The sequence below is a fragment of the Melospiza georgiana genome, chromosome 20 (assembly GCF_028018845.1).
Source record: "Melospiza georgiana isolate bMelGeo1 chromosome 20, bMelGeo1.pri, whole genome shotgun sequence".
In the NCBI taxonomy this organism is placed as follows: Eukaryota; Metazoa; Chordata; class Aves; order Passeriformes; family Passerellidae; genus Melospiza; species Melospiza georgiana.
In genome coordinates, this window is record NC_080449.1 from 1,882,563 (window position 1) to 1,901,026 (window position 18,464).

General features: G+C 54.5%; 2 protein-coding genes across 2 annotated transcripts in view; both read right to left on the reverse strand.

Moving 5' to 3' along the window:
- The window catches only part of RABL6 (RAB, member RAS oncogene family like 6), a 54,148-nt gene extending 46,378 nt beyond the window's left edge, over positions 1 to 7,770 (reverse strand). Inside the window, exon 1 of the mRNA XM_058038320.1 lies at positions 7,395 to 7,770. Within this exon, the coding sequence (XP_057894303.1) occupies positions 7,395 to 7,524 (130 nt within the window). The 5' untranslated portion in view covers positions 7,525 to 7,770. The remainder of the gene's footprint in view (positions 1 to 7,394) is intronic.
- A 959-nt stretch (positions 7,771 to 8,729) lies between these two features.
- Positions 8,730 to 14,513, reverse strand: AMBP (alpha-1-microglobulin/bikunin precursor). Its single transcript, XM_058038131.1, has 10 exons — positions 14,350 to 14,513; positions 13,617 to 13,759; positions 13,253 to 13,329; positions 12,638 to 12,751; positions 11,924 to 12,025; positions 11,281 to 11,318; positions 10,388 to 10,469; positions 10,135 to 10,302; positions 9,822 to 9,998; positions 8,730 to 8,884 (listed from the first exon to the last, which is right to left on the reverse strand). The coding sequence occupies exons 1-10, from the start codon at positions 14,458 to 14,460 to the stop codon at positions 8,853 to 8,855; spliced, it is 1,044 nt and encodes a 347-aa protein (XP_057894114.1). The 5' UTR covers positions 14,461 to 14,513; the 3' UTR covers positions 8,730 to 8,852.
- Between the last annotated feature and the right edge of the window lie 3,951 nt (positions 14,514 to 18,464).

Consider the following 18,464-nt stretch of genomic DNA (forward strand, 5'->3'; position numbering starts at 1 on the left):
CTCGTTCATCAAGGAAAAAAGAAAGATGTGGGTACAAGGAGTCTCCTGCACACCCTTCCCACTGAATGCAATCAGACTATGAGCCTCCACATTATGCCACCAATATGACAGACAGGATGAGCCTTCCCTGAGCTGTCTGTGCCCAGAGGTGCAGCTGCATGGTGGGGACCTCCCCTGGGGCTGGGACATCTCTTAAGCTTCTCCTTGAGGCAGAGACCTTTTAGCCCTGACAGATCAGGAGTCTAATCTGAGCTCTGTCTGAACTGTGGCTGGACAGTCTGCCTGTGAGTCTCCCCTTCTAGAACTGGAACACCCCTCTGGGTCTGAGGTCCCGTACCTGGGAATAAGAGATCCCTCCTTGCCCAACAGATCCTCAGTAAGGAACTGCTGGCATGTGGCATTAATACTAATGAAATTGATACTCAGTATTAATTATAAACTCTGTATAGATAAGTCCATTAGACATAAACTGTCCAAGGCCAAGTCTGAGACTAAGATTGGACCCAGAAGCACCTAAGCTCCATCAGGAGTTTGGAAAAGGGGGTCCCCTCTAAGCCTCATAATTCAACAGGAGGGTCTCTGTGTAACTCATTCCACCTCCATTCCAAGTCGATTCTCCTCAGGGTGTTTCATGCATGTGGTCAGTAACAGAGTGAACACTGCCATTGACATTTATCAAGTTGCACTTGAACAATATCATACCTAGACCACTTTTGCTTGTACGGCTGCTGCTCATTCTTTAGGTGATCTAAATCACCCATTTGCAACAACCTCCCATCCTCCTGCCTTCCTCTACCTCTCCCTGGCCCTTACTGTACTTTATCATATCCTATTCCCTTGCTGGCCTTTTATGACAGGCTCTTCCTTCCATTACCTCCTGTAATTCCCTTTCTCCTTAAACACTTCTCATGCCTTGAGAGAACAATCACAGAATGATTTAGGTTTAGAATTATTTGAAAAGGACCTTTAAGATCAACTATTCCAACATTCCCTCAGCAGTACCAAGGCCACCAGTAAACCATGACCCCAGGTGCCACATCCACATGGTTTTTAAATCCCACCAGGGATGGGAACTCCACCACTGCTCTGAGCAGCCATGGCTGGACAGCCCTTTCTGCAAACAATTTTTCCCCAATAGCCAATCTAAACCACCCCACGTGCAAGTTTAGGTTGTTTCCCCTTCTGTTACTTGTTACTTGGTAGAGGAGGCTGATGCTCACCTGGCTACATCCTCCTGTCACCAGGCCCTTGTGTTGGCTGCTTCAGTTTAGGCAGAAACCCTTTCAAACTCTTCCAAGGAAAGCAAGTGTTCAAAATATCATAAATTGTAACAATTAATATAATGAACTTTCCAGAGTCAATTCAAACATTATCTTGTTCTTTCTTAAAACACTACCTTTTATTTTCTAAATTTTCTGTTACACTGTGGAATTTTTTTTCTTTTTCAATGCCATCTTTGTTTTTACTGGCAACTACATGGCTACTGGGAAACATAAGCTGAATTTTTATTCAGCTGAATAAAACTGAATTTTTATTCTTGTGTTTTGATTTGGACCTATGATCCCCTGGAAAATGGGCCACCTCAGACACATCTAATGGCAGTCAGGTGATTAGCATTAGGTTGATCATCATGATTTGGGCAAGGAGATCTGAGACAGAAGGCTGCCTTCTGCTGCAGTTCAGGAGCTGCTGCAGTCGTTTCAGAGAAGAACTGAAGAGGTCAACTTGAAGATAAAGCACACAAAGTCTGTGGATGAATTCTGCCATTGCAACAGTTCCACTGTGCTTTTTTCTTTTCTCTTTTTTTTGTAGTACACAGAGGTTTATTCTTTTTTAGAGCTGTTTATTCTTTTCAAAATAACTTACCACACCAGGAGAATAAAGGCAAAAATGAACACAGTATTTATAGGCTGACTTCACTTAAAGGTCCCACAGCATCTCTGCAGACACAACAAACCAGTTCCTGCATTTCTGGTCACCTTGTGTGTGGTTGTTTCCTACTTACAGATGGGAAAAACAATCAGTAGAACATCCCTTTGATTTTTTGGAATCATGAAGCCAATTCATGGCATAGGCAGAATGAGACTCCATTTGTCCCCTTTCAAACCTAAACCTTTCCAAGCTCTCACTGCCTGCCCTAAAACGTTCAGATTCATATCCCTGCCCTGCCCTGGAATCCAGCATGAGATACTAAAAGTGAGTTTAAAGGGACAAATAGACCTTTCTTTAAATAGTCAGGCTGCTCTCAAGGTGCACCTTCAGGATCACTACTAGATAATGAGTTGTGACCTCTCCCCAGAAGGGACAGTCTTACTTCATGCCCACAAAACTTTTTATGCACTTAAACATGGAGCTGGATCAAGAAACTGAACTGGCTGAGAAATAACCTTGAAATTATCCATTTTCATTTTTCTTCTCTAGCTCCATGCCCAGCTGAATGAGCAGTGTATGGAAGGCACGGTTGGAGTGCAAGGGAATGCCCCCCAGCCCTAATCCCCTCACATTTAGATCAGTGCCAGGTGCTTGTGGCACCACACATTCAGTCTGAGCAGCCCCAAGAACTCTCCATTACAATCTTTCTTCTCTTACATAGTGTACAAGTTCTCACTCACTCTTTTCCTGAAGAAAGAAAAAGTCTTTAAAAACAGAACAGGAAGAAGGCAGGTGACACAAACAGGTTTTGGCAAAGCAAAGTCTGTATGTGAGACTTTGGCTGGGGCAGGTGTGCTCAGTGACAGGCACCTGCAAGGCAGGAAAGCCTGAATGAGCTTCCAAGCACAGTCAGGCTGGGGCATCATAGGCCTGGGCTGTGGCTGAGTGTGGAAAGAGAACAATAACTATAGGCAAGGTTAATTCTATCAAGTAAAACTGTTGCCTTATTTTGATCTGAAGTTAAATCAGTACTTACTGCAAACAGACAGAGGTTTGCAGCAGAGACAGAAGAATTATCTGTGAGGAAAAGGGTAGGGATGAGAAAAAAAAAAGAGACAAGGAAAAAGTTAAACAAATCACTTTATTCATACAGTCATTGCATCAGGAAAACCAGAGGGATTTCCATTCTCCAGATGGGGAAACGGAAGCAGAGCAGTGACGATACAGGCCCAGAGAACAGGTCTGAGACCAACTCAGAACTAGAAATCAGAATTCCCAGCTTTGCCCACATCCCTCCAGGACTCTGCAGCAAAGATCCCAAAACTAACAACCCCACGGAGAGGGTCATAACCTTACCCTCATTAAGGCCTTTGGGATTTCAACTGAAATGCTTGGAGCTTACTCTGCTGCCAAAAGCAGCATCACCTGCTCTGCAGAACCCCCCCAAAAACACTTCCCATAGGCACAGGCCAGACAAAGCAGGGCTGGCAGGAGCTGCACAAACACCTGTGTCAGCCACAGGAGAAAACAAGACAAGGTGGGAAGTGGCAGGAAGAGGAGAAGCCTTCATTTTGGGAGTTGTGCTGAATGAAAATACCTAACAATGAGTCTGGGAACTACAACTCCCAAGTAATACAAAAGAAGTAAGGACTATAATGCTTACTAAAAAGGTACATGGTATTAATTAAGCTTTGTCTTTTGAGGAATATGTTAGGCAGAAAAATTAATAAGGAATAATGAGGAGAGGGAGTGGGGGCGAATTCCTGGAGCTACTGCCTTTGGTATCCCAGCACTGGTGACAGCCTGTGCTCCAAGCACACACACAGCAGTGGGGTTTGTCAAGTGACACACTGGATGCAGTGTGTAAAGCCCAGAGCAAAGGTTCCATGTCTGGGGAATAGAATGGATTAACATTTAGCACCTCCACGCCTTTTGTTCCTGTCCCTGATCAGCAAATCCCAGGATCATTGTTTGCCCATCACTGCCTAACATAAATGGTCACGTTTGAGCACTCTGGTGCTCAAAATTAAGTTCTGCAATTGCTCTTGTAATTTGTTGAAACAAGCAGTGCTGCCAAGCAGTGCCACTTCCTCTTACTTGCTCTTGGCACGCTCCCTGCCAGGGCCAGCACAGCCCTTGGAGGAACCAGGCAGCACACCTGGGCCAGGGTACCCCAAGCAGGAAAACAAGCGCAAGTTTTCACAAAGACTGGCTCCCCAGCCCTGGAATGTGGGATCTCAGCACCTCAGGACCGATGTGCAGAGTGACCGAGACCACCCTTGGGGGGCTCGGGTGTCCTGGAATGTTGCCAGAAGTGTCTGGTGGCTGGACTTTGATCCTGCACAGGAGACGACACCTGTATGAGGATGGGAGGATTTCACTGGGGTGAATGGTGAAGGGATAAGTTAGTTAGAGTGAAACACAGGGTTTAAGATTTCTGTTCAGGGGGGTCTAAAGAAGTAAGATGGAGGAATTGGGGCGTGTCCTGTCCTTCTTCTTCTTCTTAGCCTCCATCTTCTGTGGTGATGTTGGCACTTTGGGATTGGTTATTACTAAAAGTGCACTGGTCAATAAGGGTAGAAGGTATTGAAGAAAAATGATAAATATTGTATACGTAACTTCGGGTATAAAGATAAGTGACTGCCCCGGGGGCTCTCAGTGTGCTCATGGCTGGCTGCTGTGCAGACCTCTGTTGGGCTGAGAGAAAATCTTTTAGATAAACAATTAATAAACACCAAGACCGAGAAAAGATCAGAAGTCTCTCCTCGTCCTTTGAAGCGTGGGCTGTCCAAGGCCACCCTGGGGCCTTTCCAGGTCACCTAAACAGCCGAGAATCCAACACTGGAATCATGATCTCCTATGAAGATTCCAGCCATGACATTCATGGCAGAGACCCATGTCATTTTCAGCTCTGTGTTTGCTGAGTGCTCAGGGAACTCTGGTGTTAACTGATGCAAACCACAGCAGCTCCATGCAGAGGGTACAGAGTGTGTGTGTGCTGGAGGGCAGTATGGAAATGCTTCTGTTTTACAATAGGATGTCCCAAGCAAAGGACATGATTGCTGACAAAGGCTGGCACTGGTCTCTGCACTCATCATTTCATTAAAAATCTAAACCTTCCCAGCCCACAAAGCTCTTTCTTTTGAAAAGCTGACTGTGTAGGAGAGGGACCATCAAAATAAATCATTCAGGTTCAACTTAGGGCTCTGTTCTACCTAGGGTCTGTAACTATCAGTGCCATTCAAACACCTCACAGCCTCTGGCATCACCTCAAACATGGGGCTGTTACAAAATGCACCTGAGAGCTGCAGGGCTGCCACAGCAGGGGTGCTCTGAGCCCAGGGAGGCACCTAGAGCCAGGTACAAGGCCTGTGTCCCAGCCTGCTGTATCAGTGAACAATCCAATATGTTCTCAGCATACTAAGTATATTTCTGGGAAGCAAGCAGGCTTCATTCAGGATCTGTAGCTGTCTAATGCAGCAAAGAAACATTTCTGTAAAACAAATCACAGCACTCCTTGGTTTAGTTTTAAGGCAGCTTCAGGGAAACAGAAGAGTTGTAAAGATCTTTGTGTGCTAATGGTGGCTCCAAACCACATCCTGCACTCCTCTGCTGAATGTCAGGAATTTGCCAAGAAAGGAGAATTGGCAATGCACAGGATTTGCAGGTCTGCCTTTCCTGAGCAATGGCCCTTGTAATGACATTCCTTCACAGCCCACCTTCAACTGAGACCACCTCACCATGCTGGGATGCTCCATCTCCCAGTGCTATGGCTATAGGGGGTACCCAGAAGCCTTTCACAAGCCAGCCTGCATCTCTTGTAAATATTATATAACAGTGATGCTGGGAAGAGTTACTATGGAGATTGGAAAGCTTGCCTTAAGGCAGTGACAGAAAGCTGCAGTTTTCAGCTATGAAGCAGTAACTAGAACACAAATCCTGGTAAGCCAGAGCACAAACCAACCATCTTTCCTGAGGCCTTTCACTAATGAGACAAAAAGCAGTGAAACTGCAGCTAGCATTTTTGGCCTTGCACAAACGGCAGGCAGGTGCCCATGCACAGCTCTGGCACGATGCAGTCACCACGGAGCAGAGCTGGTCCATCCTGTGCCAGCAGGATGCAGCTGATCTCTTCCATCTGCAGCACAAACCTGCCCTGTCTGAGAAGGCAGCTCCTGGCTCTTACATAATTCACAAGCTGGTATTAGCTACCTGATCTCTGGCACTCAGCTGCCCATGGGGCACACAGGTCCTCTGGGCTGTGGCCACATGAAGCCTCTGCACAAACCCAGAGCCTGAGAGCAGCAGATCTCCAGCAGGTGTTTAAGGATGCAGCGCTGTGTTCCAAGGCAGCACCTTCATCCTCACCCCAGGCTTTGACTGGAAACCCAGGCTCAACAATCACACTTCTACTTTTCACACTCAGGATTGCTTGCTAAGACACTAATTTTATAAATTAAACAGCACTGGCATATCTTCAGGTGTGCTAGGGATAAAGGCACCAAATGCTCTCTCTAGTAAAACAGAGCATTTCAAAACCTCAGTCCCAAAGCACAGCCATAATATTAAACAAAGAGAAAAACACCCCAAACCTCAAAGTGTAACTTCTCCATCACATTCTGGTTCAGACTGAGATCCAACAGCATCTCTATTCCTCCAACACGTGTGCCTTCACAGAAATTATCCAGTGCCACATTCACAAATCAGTCTTTTTCCCACCTGCCAATCTCTCAGCCTTCTGCAATCTGCCTTCCCCGCCTGCCTGGATCTGCACAGACGAGCTGGTACTCACAGCGCTCTCTGGAACCAGCTCTATTTTCAGCAGGAATGACATAACTGCTGTCCCTATCTCACAATTGTCACTTTGGGAAGTATTTCACATACTTGCAGTGCCCTCCTGAAACACTGTATTAGAAACCACTTTTACTGAGCTCCAAGGGAAAAATGCAGTTCAACACTGAAAGAAAAAGAATTCTGAAAGCATTCCTCGATAAAAGAGCAAATGTATGAGTTGCAGAAAAGACAGTTAGGATGAAATGACGTCCCAAGGGCACACAGAGGTATTTACTGTCCACCTTTTACTAAAGCCTGACAGGGCTGAGCTTTTTAATAGACTCTTATCATACAACCATTACAGCTTAATTGCAAGCACCATTATCCTGCGCTGCAGGGAAGATCACCCACGCACTCAGGGGAGTTCCCCTCTCGATGCTCGAACTGACACAAACTGATGTACCAGGCACTCTCTCCTGGGCCACAGCCGGCAGGCAGCGCTCAGGAACGCTGCTGCACCGCCGGTCCCGAGTCCTGCACCGAAAGACAAAAGTTTTCCATCCCTCACTCCTCCAATGACCTCCAACATTTAATTCCAAACTTGGCTTTGAGCGAATACGGATAAAAGCACCAACCCGCACAAAGAAAGCGCACACACTCCCAGCCCGGGCACGCTACGGGGCACCGGGCCGGGCCGCCCGCCTCCCTCCCGGCTGGAGCAGCCTCCCCGGCCCGGCGCTCCGACTCACTGTTATATTGCACTCCCTTGGCGAACCTCCTCTGCAGCGCCTGGTTCATGGACTGCAGCCCCGCGGGGATGTTTTTGTCGCGGACCGCAGCCTGGTCCGAGCCCACCAGCTTCTTCAGGGCCGAGAACATCTTCGTGGTCCCACAGCTGCACGGCGGGGAACGGGCCGAGCGCGGGCTCAGGGGCCGGGCGGAGGCACGGGGCGGCTCAGGGCTGCGGCGGGGCCGGCCCGGCCATGCGGGGCGGAGGTGTGCGGGCCCGGCCCGGCAGGAGGAAACTGCGCCGGCGGAGGGGAGGCACTATCGGGGCATGTCCCGGCGCGGGGCGGTGGAACCGGTGCCGGGGTCCGGCACGGGGCGCTGGGGCCGGGCCGCTCAGCCCAACCGGGGGCTGGGGCCGGGGGCCGGGCGTGGGAAGCGGGGGCGGCGCGGGGCTCCCGCCGCCGCCATCTTGGCTCTTCCGCCTCACCGCGGGGGGCCGGGGCACGCGCGGCGCGGGTACGGCGGCCGGCGGAGGACAGAAGGGCGCGGAGCGCGGTCGCCGCTGCGATCCCTGGGAACCCCCCCGTGACCCCCTGGAAGGCCGAGTGCAGCCCAACACGCCCGAGACCCTCCGGTGCGACCCTCCTGGGAGCGCCACAGCCCCCCAAGAGTCTGGCAATCCCCTCTTGGCAGCTTCATAGGCCCCCCACCCGTGACCCCCATAACCCCTCACGAGGCCACTGCAGCATCCCTGGGACTACCCCCAGAGCACCCTCTAATCCCTTCCCGGGAGCCCTGTGCCCTCTGGGACTGTCATAACCCGTGTCCTCCGCTTTTATGCCAGCCCCATTTTCCCGTGACCCTCGTAACCCCGTAACTGTCCCGCGACCCTCAGGGTCCTCTCTGACACCCCGTAGTCCCATGCTGCATACCCCATATAACCCCCTCGTGGTTGCCTCATCCCCTGTGCCCCCCATCTCGGCCGTGCCCCCCACACGGGTCTCCCCGGTCCCACCGTGACCCCGAGCCAGCTGCAATCATTCACCTTTAGGGAGGAGCAGACACTTTTACCCTCCCTTGCTGTCCCTTTCCCACAGCCCAACCCCATCTCCTGGCAAATGGGGGTCCTGGTGAGCCCCATCCAGCAGGACCCCTGAGCCTCTCGGTGCCCCCCGGCCCTGTGTGGGCAGAGGGCAATGGCCTGAGGCAGGCCAGAGCCTCAGTGGGGAGAACCCCATAACCCCACCGAGGTGGGGACACCCACCAGGGAGGCCAGAGGGGACCCCACAGCATCCCCTGCCCCTCCTGCGCCCCTCACCCTGCTCCCCACCAGCCTGAGCATTGATACTGCGCTCTTTGGTCACATGAGGGACATTTACTGCTGGAGAGACATTTGCAATCTGCTGGGCCACCACAGCTGTCAGCACTGTCCTGCAGGACCCTGGTGCTGGATGCTGGCTCTTCATCCTCTGCCTGCATCAGTTGGAGAGCTGCAGGAACTCCTCGTCCTCTGCAAGTGGAGAGACGCAGCAGGTGATGGGCTGTCCTGCACTTTGTGTCCCACCACGCGCCATGGTGGCATTAATGTACTTTATATTGCTGGCAGGGATTATAAAAGATGGGTTTTGCCCTGAGTCAGGCTCCATCTCCCACCCATGGGGTCAGGCAAAAGCCCCAGCTCCTGCCCTCCTGGAGCAGGCACACCCAGGGCTGGACAAGGTGGAAGACACCTCAGTCACCCCTCTCTGCAGGATGATTTTCTCTGCCAGACTCCTGACAAACTGGTCATCATTTCCCCTGAGGGAGAGGTGGTGCCTGTTGTGTCTCCCAAGGAGGTTCAGTACAGAAACCCCTGCACTGGCTGGAGCTGGGGGGCCTGGCAGATATCACAGCCCTGACAGGGACCCTGGCTTGGTCCTTAGTTGGTGTCAGGATTCCTGCACCACCAAGCCTTTCAGCCCGGGGCTGTCACCTCCACTGCTCCCCACTGCACCCCAACCTGCTTGGGGATGTTCCTCCTCTCATCAAGACCACACTGAAGTTCAGTCATGGCCTCAGCATGTCTGCAGCTTGCCCAGCCCTGCTCTGCCATACTGTCTGTGGGCTAATGGCCATTTTCCCTACCCAGCACAGATCCCTCCCGGGCACAGCACAAAACCATCCCACACCCATCACCAACCCATGACAAACCCATCACAGCCCAAGAATACACCCATCCTGGTCCATCCTGACCCAGAATGGCCCAGAATGACCCATCCCAGGCAGAGCACAAAACAATTCCAGAGCCAGACTGATCCTTAACCCACGGTAAACGCGTCCTAGGCCCATCCAGAGTGAGGACAGACCCATCCAGAGCCAGGACAGGCCTGTCCCCACCCCAGGCAGACCCAGTGCAGGACAGGAGATGTTGCAGGCTGCTGCCTTGGGGTGGGGGCCAAGGGGAGTACCTGCCAGCTGAGGAGCCCCGCAGTACTCCTTGCACTCCTTCTCTGAGTAGAACTGGTTCCCGTTGCCCTTGCAGCCCCCATAGATGAAGGTGACGCACTTGCCCTGGGCTGCATCGAAGGCCCAGCGTGTCAACAGTGCCTTGCAGGGACCTGGGACGATGGGCAGCCGGCAGGCAGCTGCAGGGACAGGAGTTGCATGAGGCAGGGTGTCCAGGGACCCCCACACGGATGCCAGGCACGTGGCATTTGAGGCAGCGCTCAGATCCTTTGTGATGCCTCAGCCAAGGCACCTCCAGTGCCCCCAGCCTCTCACCCTCGGTGCGGCACGCCTGCAGGCACTCCTTTTCTGAGTAGAAGTTGTTGCCGTTGCCCAGGCAGCCTCCGTAGTGGAAAGTTTCACAGGCCATGGAGGAGGAGTTGTAGAAGAAGCGGGGGAGCATCCCGCTGCAGGGCCCGGGGTCCCGGCTCAGCCGGCACGAGTCTGCAGACCAGCACACCATGGGTCACAGGCAAATGGGAGGGCAGGCCAGGGGGATCCCAGTGCAGCCCCCTCCCCTGGGACCTACCTTCCTTATTGCCAATGTATGTGGGCAGGGGTCCTGCAGCTGAGCCCTCCTCCTCCAGGGGTAGGACTGCTCTCCGTGCTCTCTGCACCAGTAAGGAAGCACAGAGCTGCCGTCAGTCCCTGCCTGTGGGACCTGCTGCCCACCCCACTGCCCTCAGGGTGGGCTGTGCCAGGGGCACCTCAGGCCACAACTCTCCTCTGTGCTCCCAGCACATCTCCACTAACTGATCTTGGGTCTGCAGGCTGTGATCCCTCCACACCTCATGATCTTCCCAGCCCCGTCCTCTTCCAGGGTGGGGTCCACAATCCCAGGCTGTGGATTAAGACACCCAAAGTGCCCAAGTCGTGCCTCATGCTGGGGATGTGCCTCAATGATGTGTTACCTGCTCTTGAGTCAACTGGGTTGTTTCTCCTATGAAAGTCCCATTTCCCCCTTGAAAATCTTTCAATACCAAGCCCTGAGAGACTGGGAGGTGCTGAGTGATGCAAGTTGAAGGACCAATGGGTGCTAAGCTCCCCCATCCCTGGAGAAGGGGCCTACAGCCTGGCTGGGACACACACACAGGCAAGGAGCAAGGAAACACCAGCAACCTTCACACTGTGAAAAAAATCAGAGTAGGAAAAGTCTCCCACTTGGAAATAAGCTCTTGTGCCCACCTGGCCACCAGGAGCCTCCCCCTGCAGCCTGCGCCTGCCCTACCCCCATCCTTGCAGGCAAAGCCCATCAGCAGAGCTGGAAGAGCAACTCGCAGGATGGTCAGTGGAGTCACTGCCCAAACAACATGTTCTGCCCATGGAGCCTTCTCCCTGGACACCCAATCTCCAGTGAGTTTGGCTTGGAAGGGACGTCTCTGGCCTTGATCCACTTCAGAAGGTCCCAGCTGGCCCACTCACCTGGGGAGCATTCTCAATGTCTTGAGGAACACATTCACCTGGCCCAGGAGCAGGAGAGAAGATGAGCAGTGTAAGAGGAGAGGTGTCCTGACAAACTTCAGTGAGTCCAGCACTGTGCACATGCAGGACCCTGGGCAAGGGGACTCCCTCCCAGTTCCACTCAATGTTATTCCCTCTTTCTGTTTTCCACCTCTCACTTGCAGAAGCACCATCCTAAAATGCCCATGTCCCTGAAATCCCCACACTCCCCCTGGTTCCCCTCAAAATCCTACACACATACACACACCCCCCCACCCACACACACACCCTCCATCATGCTAGCCCCTTCTGAACCCCAGACTGAGCAAGGAGCCTCCCAGGTGCTGGCAGCACCCAGCCTGGGGACCAGACACCAGTGTCCCATGCCCTCATCCTAGTGGTGTGGTTTCATTGACCTGACAGCCTAGCACGGACCCCTCTGGAAGCTGATTTCTCTGGTGGAATCCTGACTGACACATTGGCCTTATTTCCTTTTCATTCCATGCTACCAAAACATTTGTCTCTCCTTCCTCCCTCCTGACCATCCCCTGTCTCCCCAGCTTGGCAGAAGGAGCAGCTGGAGTGCTCTGGCAGCATGAGAGGCACACGCCCCATGGGAGGTTACCTCTGTTGGCCAGGATGAAGATGGAGTCTTCGGGGATGCCCATCTCCAGAGCCAGCTGATGGAAAGACTCCATGAGGTCCTCCCGTAGCTCTGGACTCCTCCCTGGGAAAGAGAATAGGCTGTGAGCAGGGTTGGTGTGGGAGTGCAGTCCCCAAGCACACAATGAGCTTGGGTGGCTGCAGGCAGGTGCAACACCAGACTCCTGGTCCTTCCCAACATAGAATCAGGGAAGCAAAGATTGAACCCAACCACTGACCCAGCATTGCTATGTCCACCCTAGAACATGTCCCTGAACTCCACATCTACATGTTTTTTGAACCCTTCCAGGCACAGTGATGTCACTGCTTCCCTGGGCAGCCTGCTGTTCCTGACCAGCCTTGACCAAGGGCTTGGACAAAGTGGGTTTAATATTTCTTAATCATGGAAGACAGCATCTCCTGCCACTTCAGGGCTGGGTTTCCTCTAAGCAGATATCACCACCTTCATCCCAAAGACCATGTTGGTTTGGATGCTCACATCAGTGCTTGATGTGGCTCTCATGGGGCCATGAGTCTCCACCTCTGCCATGCCAAAGACGAGCTGGTCTAAGACACCATTTCCAAAGCCCATGGTCAGGTCCCTTAAGGCCAAGGGAGCTGAGAGACCCTTATAGGTGGTGTTTTTGAGCTGTGCTGGTCCACCCAGAGCCTGCTTGCCCTCAAGTGCCAGACATACCATACAGCTTCAGGGTGGTGCTTGGACCAAAACTGCTTTTTTTCTTCATCAGAATGACAGCATATTCGTCATAGTTGGTACGGAGCACATAGGACTGGATAGACACATCCCATCCTGGGTGAGACAGAGATACAGGGATGTCATTCCTGCCCCTCACGGTGAGATGGAGCAGTGTAGGACAGCCCCAAAGCTGGAGGCTGAAATCAGACATCTAATTAAAAAACTGTGATGTTTGGGAAGCAGAATCACATACAACCATGAGTCCCTTTAGGCTCACCAGTCTCTAAGCTGAGGGGATTGGAAACCAAGAGCTGCGAACAACTGAGATGCTGCTAATGCTCCTGAAGTGTGGCTGGTCCCTGCCCCAGCCTGGGACCCTGTGGACAGGAGTGACCTGCTGCCAACATCTCATCATCCTGTGGCTATGCAAGGACAGTGCTCAAACAGCCCTTTCCCTGCGGCTTGACTCTATACTTTGGCTAGAAATGTCCACATCAGAGGCCACCCCACAGTGTGGAGTGGCCTCTGAGCCCTGCTCTTCTGAACCCCTTCCACCTCTGCCAGGTGTCTCCAGAGCTGGTCCCCATCTCCCAGGCATGCCTCACCCCAACTCACTGGGGTTGTAGTAGGTGTATTTTCCAGGGGTGCTGGTTTTCTGGTACTCCCCTGAGACTAGTGTGCAGTCACCTTGCCTGGAGAGAGGAAGAAAACAATTAGCTACTTGGTAGGATTATTTTCCCTGGTTATGGCATAAATATCATGTCTGGGGCACAAAGGACATTGTGCAGGACCCTTGAAATCGTGCTGCCCAAGGTATTGGGTATTTGAACCCAATCCATCCCCTCCTCAGGGCTTGGATGCCAGGCAGAGCAAGTAACCCCTATGTCTTCCCAGCCCCTGGGAGAGGGAGCACCCCTGGTGTGATGGCTTTGGAGAAGGCTCAAGCACCTCCAGCAGTGCTCCCAGCAGTGCCCCGTACCTCAGCCTGGTGCTGGTAGTGCTGATCTGGTCCGTGCTGGGGCCAGGACCCAGCACAAGTGTGCCCATGCTGAACTTCTCCTTGTAGTTCTTCATCCATTTGCAGGTGGTGCCGATGGCGATGTCGAACCACTTGCCGTACATCTGCAGGGAGATGGGAGACACGTCTGCACCGTGAGCCCCCCTCACCAGGGTGGGACAGAGTCCAAATATTCCTGATGCAGGGAGAAACTGGGAAGTGATGGTGCAGGGTGCAGAGGCCAGAGCTGCTGCAGGATTTGGAAAGTGTATCAGCACTGAGCAGAACTTCCCTTGGTTCCCTGACTATGAGGCAGGACTGGAGGCATCAGGCTGTCACCCACCCATGTATACCAGTGAGACCCAGATCTGGGCACATGTGCAGGGCTGCATGAAGCCTGGCAGGGGACAGGGCGCATTGAGGGGGATCTCCCAGGCAGCCTGCATCCTGGCATGCTGAACCACAGCCTTTCCACAGGACTCATCTGCCCTGCTGCTCAGACTGCAGCCACCCTGCCTGGGGTTTGCCAGGATGAGGCCACCCCAGAACCTGGCACCTCCTGAGTGGCACCCAGGGAGTGCCACACTGCCAATGCCTGTCCCACACAGCCTGGCATGGACATAGCCATTACTGCCCTTCTTTCTGGAGGAAAATGAAAGAAAGCTTACCCCATCCCTTTTGCCCCCAGAATTAAGGGACCACAAGCTGCCATTACCCGCTCAGCCTCAAAATTCTCCTGCACTTGGATATCTTCATCCTGGTCTCCGATGGGGGTTCCACGAGCCACAGTGAGGAGGAGGAGGGAAAGGAGACCCCAAATAATCATGGCTGGTGGGTTCGGAGTGCTGCTGAGCCTGAGCGCTCCAGTGGGATCCCGGACTCTGCACTGCCCCCGCTGTGCAGCACTGTGACCTTCAGACCAGGGCCGGCGGGGCCGGGCACCGTGCGGGGGGGTGCCGGGGGAGGTGGGGTGTGCGGCCCCGGGAGCACCGCTGCCCTCGGCGGCCCTGGGGATGTGCAGGGAGCGGAGCACCCCACCAGCCACACCAGGCTGAGCTCCTCACCCTCACCTGCTCCTGCACCATGGGGTCAGGAGCTGCCTTTCTGGGGAGTGGAGCACCCCACCAGCCACACCCGGCTGAGCTCCTCACCCTCACCTGCTCCTGCACCATGGGGCCAGGAGCTGCCTTTCTGGGGATGTGCAGGGAGCGGAGCACCCCACCAGCCACACCAGGCTGAGCTCCTCACCTGCTCCTGCACCATGGGGCCAGGAGCTGCCTTTCTCCTCTAGTCTATGTTGGATTCATATTCCTGCTCTGTCATCCTGCAAAGAGCCCCCAGCCCTGATGGACCAGTTTGACCCTGTGGTGAGGAGAGCACTGAGGGATGCCCAGCACTTAGCCCAAGCTATCTAATCAGTATCCATAGGGAACAGAGCCTGAGTTTCCTGCTCCCCTTTTGGAGCCCTTCCAGGCAGTCCCAAGCTGAGGGCCAGCATCCAGGATCCGGCTGGGTGTGACCCATCCCACAGTCGAGGGTCCCTGGGCCGGGAGGAGCGGAAAATGTTGGGCCATCCTCAGTCCTTCCCAGCAGTGTTTGCCTTCGTTGGATGATTAACAGAAACCAAACAGCGCGAGGGAAACTGCAAACAGAGCAAAGGGCAGGAGTCCCTCTCCAGGCGGCCACGGCCCAATATTTGTGGAGAAGGGCCAGAGCTGGCGGCACACTGGCAGAAGTCAGCCGGACTTTCACCCTCCACTCCCCCGCGGTCACTGACGGACGCCTGGATAAGGCCCAGCAGGTGCTGCTGCCCGGGCACGGGCCTGCTCTGGCCCGGCAGAGACAGCCTGGACATCTCCACAAACACATCTCCTTGCCACATCCCGGCGTGCCCAGGCCCCGGGGCAGACCGGACCCGCGGCACAGACGCCTTCGGCAGCCCTCCTCCTCCTCCTCGCCCCGCCTGCTGTCTCTTGAGGAGCACCCAGGACTCAGCAAAGCCGTGAGCTGCAGTCCCCAGGCGGGGTGCCCGCTGCCCCGGGGCCTCCATCGCTAGGGGGCAGCCGGCGGTAAGGAATGAGAGCCCCGCTCCGGCCCCGCCGCAGCCACGGGCCGTGAGGGCTCCCCCGAGCCCCTTCCTGCGGCGGGCAGACATGGGCACCGGGGAAGGCTGGACTTGGAGGAGGCTGGTAAAAGACAGGGAGAATGACATTTTACACGGGGAGATAGTGACAGGATAAGGGGCAGCTATCTTAAACTAAAAGAGGAGGGATTTATATTAGATATTAGGAAGAAATTGTTCCCTGTGAGGGAGGTGAGGCCGTGGCGCAGGGTGCTCAGAGGGGCTATGACTGCCCCATTTCTGGAAGTGTCCAAGGGCAGGTTGGAAAGGGCTTAGAGCACTCTGGGATAGTGGAAGCTATCCCTGCCCATGGCAGGGGGTGGCACTGGATAAGCTTTAAGGCCCCTTCCAACCCAAACCAGTCTGGAATTCTATGACTTGCAAGAGGACATGGTTATCAGGGAAACCTCAGAAGACACTGCCTTCTGTCCCATGGGTCACAGAGTGCTTGGGAGCACATCTCTGATGCTCCTCACACAGGAAAGTCAAGTGTTGAGCAAAGGACAGAGCAAAGGAAGACAAGGCTGGACTGGGGAGGGAAGTGCAACCCAAATCTGAAGGCTGCAACAGACCCAAATCATCCCCAGTTCACAGGAGGCCTGTGGGAGGGTGCACAGAGATGTCCCTGATGGGGGCAGGATGACACTGGCTCCATCTTTGGCCCAGGGACTCATGTTCTCTCCCAGTGCATCCCTTGGCACTCACCACCATCAGAGCTAGAGGGCAGCTGCCAAGCTGCTGGTGCAGCGCTGCTGGGGTGCTGGTGGGTGCCAACAGCCTGTGATGGCCTGTGTGTCAAGACTCGTACTCAGCCACATCTGGGCACATCTGGACAGCAAGAGGGATGGATGGTAGAGTGAGAGGGCAACTGGGATAGCTGGTTCCCCAGAGCTGTTCTCTGGGACATCCCCTGGGTATGGCCATGCAGGTGCAGAGGTAGAACCTTCACCTGGCTGGGTGGCACTTGGAGCAGCATCTCAAAGTGGAGATGGTACAGCCCTGTGTCCATGTGGAAGCTGTGTCAGCACCCTCGGGTTGGATGTCGGCGTGCCGCTGGGTGTCCCACGTGTGCTCTGAGCTGCCTGGTCCCTGTGTCTCCAGCCAGAAGCATCAACCAGGCTTCCCGGTGCCCGGAGATGTGGGGACACATCTGCCCACACGTGTCGGTCTGCACAGCTCTTCCCTGCCTGGCCCTCCACCCCAAAACCGCGGGAACCCTTGCCGTGCATGCCCGGGACAGGACACGGCCCTGTCCCCGGGCTGGCTCTCTGCTGCCCGGCCCTGCAGAGCCTCCACCCTCCCGTGCGTCCGCTGTTTGTGTCCCTCTCGCTGCGGGTCGGGCTCTGCCCCGGCCCTCCCGCCCCTCCGCCGCCCGCGGCCCCCGGCGCAGCCCCCACCGGAGCCAGCCACACACACAAGTGAACTTTTCTGCGTTTTCCAGCAATTAAAAAGAATAAAGCAACAGTTGTCTCCAGGCAGGGCATGGATCCTGGTGACCCTGATTTTCTGTGTGGCTGGGCAGGGTGAATGGGGCTATTGAGACCCCGATGACTGGCATCTCCACTCTAGGATTGTCTCCCCTTCCAAGTCCCCCTCCCCGCGTTCTCCTCCTCCCTACCCTCCTCCTCGCTTTTAATTTCCTTCCTGCAGAGAGCTGCTCATCCCCTTCCCATTGGCCAAAGGCCTGAAAGGGAATGGAGGAGACAAGGGAAGGATTAAAGACGCTCTGCTTAGGAGCAGGCAGCCTGAATACAAGATGCACCGGCTGGGAAAGAATGGAGGCTTAGTGGGGCACCAGATCAGACCCGCCTCCGCCGCATTCAACCCGGCCTACATTCCTGCATTGCTAAGCAGGGACCTTTCTCCCCGGCCAACCCCTCGGAGGAACGGTCCGACCCCTGTCCCACCTGCTGCCGCAGGTAGACCTGCCCAGGACGGTCCCACCACACCCCTCGAGGTGCGAGCCACGATGGAAGACAGCAGTGCTTGCAGCTCTCCTGTGTCAGCCCCCCAGCACATAATGTTCTCAGCCATTCCCACAGGGATGAGGAGGCATCTGGGGCAGACCTTGGAGCAGTCTGGCAGCAATGTGGGGCAGTTCATGGCTCTGGGATGTTCCCAGCCCTCGTCCCAGCAGAGCTGGAGAAGGGCTGGGGCACTTCCAGAGATGGTGGTGCCCCAGTGCTTGTTAGTTGTGTTATTTCTTAGAAGATTCCCTGTAAGCCCAGAGTGTTCCCTGCCCTTCTCAGCACCTCCCAGGGCCATGCAGGTCGGGGTGCAAATGGGGCTGCTCTGCGGGCAGGTCTGGGGCAGGCTGGTCCTCAGGAAAGGTGGAGCAGAGTGAGATGATGGCTGGGCTCAGGGTCACACTGGGAACGAGGGGTCCCCAAGGGCAATGGTGGACCATAGCAACCTGTCACTGACCCATAGAGAGACACATGGGGAGTCACCCAGGAGCAGGACAGTGGTGTTGGCAGCATCTGGAGCTTTCCATGTCTCTCCCTGCCAGGGCAACCCTTCATGTCCTGCCCCAGGTGAGGCACAGGTAGAAGTGAGTCCCCTGGTCGAAGCAGTGTGGGACGGGTGCCCAGTGTCTCTGCCCAAGGACACTTGCCCACACAAGCACAGCCCCTACCTGTTTCTGATGAGCTGGGTCAATCTGCAGTTTGCATGCAAGTTCCCCATGGGAACTTCTCCACAAACTGGGA